This window comes from Silene latifolia, chromosome 9 (assembly GCF_048544455.1).
Source record: "Silene latifolia isolate original U9 population chromosome 9, ASM4854445v1, whole genome shotgun sequence".
Taxonomy (NCBI): Eukaryota; Viridiplantae; Streptophyta; class Magnoliopsida; order Caryophyllales; family Caryophyllaceae; genus Silene; species Silene latifolia.
This window is the reverse complement of record NC_133534.1, coordinates 3,568,065-3,573,757: the sequence shown is the minus strand read 5'-3', so window position 1 is coordinate 3,573,757 and position 5,693 is coordinate 3,568,065. Positions and strand designations below refer to the sequence as shown.

Genomic DNA, 5,693 nt, shown 5'->3' with positions numbered 1-5,693 from the left:
ACAAAACATTAGGCTCTGACCCTCCCTTACCTCGTAATTTGCCAGAACTCTAATAATAAGTGCTTTGATATTTTTTAACACATTCCTTTCGTAATAGAAGGAATTTATTATTTATTAGCAAGTAGTCAAAGTATGGTACATTAGGACAGTGGTGAAGCCAGGGGGCTATCAGGAGCGCTCGCCTCTTTGAAGATAAAATTTTCAATATTTTTTCAAGTAGATGGTCCTCATATTATTACAAATTCGCCCCCACCCCTTTAAGCTTGATTCCTAGCTCCGCCAGTGCACTCGTAGATGGTCCTCCCAGAAAAAGCCAAACCAAGAAAGGATATCCCTTTTCAAGACCTAACAGAGTTTCGCCATTAGGTTGTTCATCATATAACACAGCCTTATCCCCATACCATATCGAATAAATAGGGAAAGTCAAATAATCAACTTTTTCCAACTTAAACATACTACCATCCCTCCCCTCTTCGCCGTCGAGAACCACCATGTTCCCGTTTTCAGTGCCAGACACAGTCCACACGGTGGTGTATCGACGATGACAATCGGGTTCGGGCTTCAAGTATTCGAAAGCAATGTTAAGGTTTGAGGAAGTATAAACGTAATTTTTTTCTGTAATAGTTTGTGGAGTGAATTTTATGTGAATGTCAAAGATTTCGGACCGGGCAACAATGAAGGAAGGACAACTGAGTGTGCCATTATTAAACATGGTTATCCCTAGACTTACATCAGCGCCTGCTTCGGTAAAAAATATTGACACGACACTGTAATATGATCCGGCCACAACTGGGTTTTTCCGGGTGTCGAGGACGATATCGGCCGTGGTGGTTGTAGGGGTGGATAGCAGGAGGGAAAGTAGGAGGATGGTGGTAGTGGTTGTAGCTTGGAGGATAATAGGTATCATTTTTATTTTGTTGGGAGTGAAATAATATTAGGTTGTTTGTGGGTTAAATGAAATAATTAAAAGTGAAATAATAGACTATTTGTTGTGTATTTATAGAGGGTTTTGAACTAAAGACCTTTCGTAGAAAAAAAGGAAATGACTTGCAAAATTATGCATGAAAAAAACAATCACATGCAGAGGCGATTCTAGGATTCAGTGGACGGGGGTGCGAAAAATTAACGAAATTACCGAAGTTGCAAAAATATGATTATATAATGAGAAATCTGGTTCTAGCATAATAATTTCTTGCGTGATTGGGAAAAATATACACAACACAAATGGTAAAAAAAAATATTGAATAGAAAATGTTCATTAAAAGTATTGAACCCATGACATTGAACAAGGAAAAATAACATAAAAGTATTGAACCCATGACATTGAACAAGGAAAAACAACACACAACCACTAGACCTAGACCAACATAATTAATATGTCTCTTAATTACACAAAATTATACTTATATTTTAACAAAGGGGGGTGCGGGTGCACCTCTCCATAATCGCCACTGATCACATGGTCTTGCTTTTGAAGGAAATAGTGTCGTCACAAATAAAAATTTGTCAAAAACAATAATGGAAGGAAGGTAATCGGGTATAATAGCATGTGAATATTTGATTGGGAGATAACTGGAATTAAATGGTTAATAATTTAGCTCAATGATAATATTATACTCCGTATTTCATATTTCTTTCATATTAGATACAGAAAAGAGTTAGGCATGTTCTTTTGGTTTAATTTCGACCCCTTGCAGTTTACTTCAACTCTAGTCGATTTAGTTTAGATTAACTCATTTCTTTACAACTTAACTTTTACTTCAGTTCAGTTCAGCTCTATTCTTCTCAGTTTAACTCCATTAAATTCAGTTTAATTCATAACTTTTTTTCAGGCGAAAAAAATAGAGCCTAATGATAAGGTAAGCTTCAAGATATGTATTTTCGTTAAAGATGAATCCATGGTTCACAGTTAAAATAAGCTCAAAATAAATCAAGAATTATAGAACAAGCTAAACTTACTCCATACAATATTAAATTGTTTATTTTTTTTCTTAAAATAAACATATCCGTCTTATACTTAAAACTTAAAATTATTCAAATACAAGTATACAATCGCGCTTAAATAAAAAAGACAAAAGTTTTTAGGCTAATTTATAAACGTAATGATTTTATTGTATTTATTCTGTTTTTTTTGTTTTGAATATAAAATAAAAATCTCTTTACGTACATTTTTTTTATCTCAAGTGAATGAATAATTTATTGGGTCCCATCCGAGAATTGATTAAAATAGATTCCACGTTTTTGTTGTTTTTGGGCCACCCGCCTACCCTACATGGCTGCATGCTACAGTGAACCAGGATTAAAAGGAATTCCACGTTTTTGTTGTTTTTGGCCGTCTACAAGCTACAGTGAGTCCTGAATACTGAATAGTGTTGACAATAATTTCATGGCACAAATTTTCATTTGACGTGAATATCTGTCTGTCGCAAACTTAACTCTGCGACGAGTTAAATATAATCTATATGGGTAGATAATACAAAAGCAGAGTACACAGAAAATAGAATTCTGTTTTATCTTATTTAGCCACATGTATAGTATTTGACCAGTCGCAATCTTGTGACGGATGTGCTGTCAGATGAGAGATTTGTGGTTTCATGGCCGTTGCATGCTGATAAGGATTTTTTGCGTTGGAGTCGCTATTCTTAAATTATTGTCGGGTACAAAGTCGATATTTTCATTTGGTCCAGTTATGTTATATTTGCACAAGTGCACTATCTTTATTGTAATATTTATTTGTAGTGGAGCTTAGACATTCGGTTATTTTGAGGGTAAGATTATTAGTAGTTTTGAAATAAGACTTCAATAAGTCTTAAGTCAAGATTCATTCAAGACTACTAATAATCTACCTAACTCTTGACAAAGTCTTAAGTTGAGTCTTGGAAATTCAAGACTCAACTTAAAATTTTGGGTGAGTCTTGACCCATCTTGAAATGAAATCCTCCAATGAATGTATCCCATGTGTCGTTTCTTTTTTTTTTCATAAAAAGGAATAAAGTAGAAAAGTAAAATCTGAGGTGAGTATGACGGATAATGTATGAAGTCTGAGGTAAGTCTGAGGTGAGTCTGACCAATAAAGAAATAATAAAAGTTATTGGAAAGCTGATGTGGCAGAGTTTTAAGACTTGGGAGAGTCTGACTGATAATCTCACCCTGATTAGAGTAAATTATTGATTACACCCCCGCTTAATCCGCTTTATTAAAATTACTACCATTTTAAACTATTTTTTTAAATTACACCCAAATTAATAGTTTAGGCTATATTTTGCACCCAAAGCTATTTTCAGGTGAAAAATGACTAGTTTGCCCCCGCATGTATTTTTTTTTTCGGTGCTGAAGAGGGGCTAGGCCCCGAAAATTAATTGTTTGTTACAATGCGAGGAGTGGTAACTCCGAATACATCATCCCTAAGAATAGTACGGAGATTATCAAAAGGGATATCTAAATGAGTAGGAGTAATACTAGACTCTATCCCTCGATTGGCAAGCATATCGGCTGCTTTATTTCCTTCTCTGTATATATGCTCCGGCTTGATGGACCATATGGGATCATTGATAAGGTTCTTGCAACGCTGTATAATAAACATGATCGCATAATGAATACTATGGTAGCCGTTGAGCCACACGAGTTAGTAAAATGGAAGGGGTGAGGTCACTAAGTATGAGTGTGGTGATTGCCCGACACTGGCCGAGAAGTATGACGGACGGGTGAGCCGACTCAGCTATTGGAGTGGTTAAGGGAGTTGAAAAGTTGTTTCAAAAAAAAATTTGCCCTGATAGGATGTAGGTAGCTCAAGCTACACAATATTTAGGAGGGAGAGCTAATCGATGGTGGTATACTAAGTAGCAAAAATAATTGTGTTATCTTGAGGATGAAAAACACAATGAATAAAATTAAATTGGGGAATGAATGAGACAGAAGGATGAAGAAGGGAATGAATAAGGGAGAAGGATGAACACATATATATGCTTTGTAAAAGAAAGAAGAAGGGTAAAATCGTCATAATAAACAAAAAAAATTGAAATTTGACAAAAAAATTGCCGTGAATCCGATATTGGGTGCAAAATATAGTCTGAGCAATTTGGGTGTAATTAAAAAAAAAAAAAAATTGACGTGGGAACAATTTTAAAAAAGTGGATTAAGCGGGGTGTACCCGATAATTTACTACTCTTTTGATTAATGCATTTTACCTAGACCTGACAAATCGGGTCAATGGGTCGGGTTCGGGTCGGGCCAATTCGTGTCTGAACATTTCGAGTTTCTCAAATTTTCGGGTTAGTTTGGATGGGTTGGGTCATTTCGGGTTTAAGGGTCTGTTTCGGGTTTGTTGGTTGGGTCTAATCCGGGTCAAGAGGGTCGAGTTATTTCGGGCCGGGTCATTTTCGGGCCAATGATTGAGAGAGAAAAAGGCATTTCAAGTCTTTTGGAGTCAATTAAAGGTATGTTTTGTCGGCTCATTTTCGGGTTTAGTAGTTTCGGGCCGGGTCTGTTACGGGTATATGAAAGCTCTGTTTATTTTCGGGTCGGGTCAATTCGGGCTTCGGGTTTTATTCGAGTGCGGCGGTTGGGTCTCGGGTCAGCCTTTTTGGATCGGGTTAACCGGGTCGAATTGATTTTGCTAGGTCTAGTTTTAACTTAGGACATTGACCGATATGATCCAGGGTGCATTTAGGCGTAAAATTCAAGTGACTGCTAGCTAACATTGTATAGATGAATTGCATTGTAAACTGTATAGATGTTGTCAAGTTGTAAGGTGATTTTGATTGAGATGAATTTTGCATTAGCCTAGAAATTCTTTTTTTAAATGCCTTTTTTGCCTTCCTTTTGTCATGTTACCCTTTACAAACTCCGTTTCAATTATTTATTAACATTTAATTAAAATACCTCTCACATTAAATAATGAATCTTGGCCGGGTGATATGTATTGTCATCTTCTGTTTTGTAACATAAAATATTAAGCTATACACCGAACTTACCTTGTAATTTGTCGGAGCACTATTAGGTACTTCGATATTTTATAACACATTCCTCCTTCATAATAGAAGGAATTTATTATTTATTAGCAAGTAATCAAATACTCTCTTCGTTCTGGACATTTGTTGTACTTTAGTTTTGACACAAATACCAAGAAAAAAAGAATGAACCAAATACTAAATGACACGTGAACCAAATTAAGTGTGAATTGTCAAATTGTTCGTCAAACTAAAATAAAAAGGACAACAATTGACTGGAATATTCCAAAGTGAAAAACGACAACAAATGCCGATGAATTTATAACACCTTTTATTTATAACAGAAGGAATTTATTATTAGCAAGTAACCAAAGTGCATTAGTACAGTGGTGGAGCTAGGGATTAGTATGGGCGCTCGCCCCCTTAACCGATGAAATTTTCGAATTTTTGAGTTAGATTTTACGAAAATTTTCGAGTATACCTTATATTTTACCATTTTGCCCCCCTAAAAAATTTGGACCCCTCCTAAGCTTGGATTTTGGCTCTGGCACTGCATCAATATGCGACCTTTCAAGCCAAACCAAGGAAGGATATCCCTTTTCAAGATTTAACAGAATTTCGCCATTAGGTTGTTGATCATATAAAACCTCCTTATCCCCATACAATATCGAATAAACCGGGCCAGCCAAATAATAAACTTTTTTTAACTTAAACCAACTAGCATCACTCCTCTCTTCGCCGTCG

General features: G+C 35.8%; 1 protein-coding gene across 1 annotated transcript; it reads right to left on the bottom strand.

The window, feature by feature from the left end:
• Positions 1–235: 235 nt before the first annotated feature.
• Positions 236–907, bottom strand: LOC141600088 (uncharacterized). Its single transcript, XM_074420273.1, has one exon. The coding sequence runs from the start codon at positions 905–907 to the stop codon at positions 236–238; it is 672 nt and encodes a 223-aa protein (XP_074276374.1).
• Positions 908–5,693: the final 4,786 nt, after the last annotated feature.

Coding starts and splice junctions, on each gene's coding strand:
- LOC141600088 (XM_074420273.1), bottom strand. CDS start 907: ATGATACCTATTATCCTCCAAGCTACAACCACTACCACCATCCTCCTA.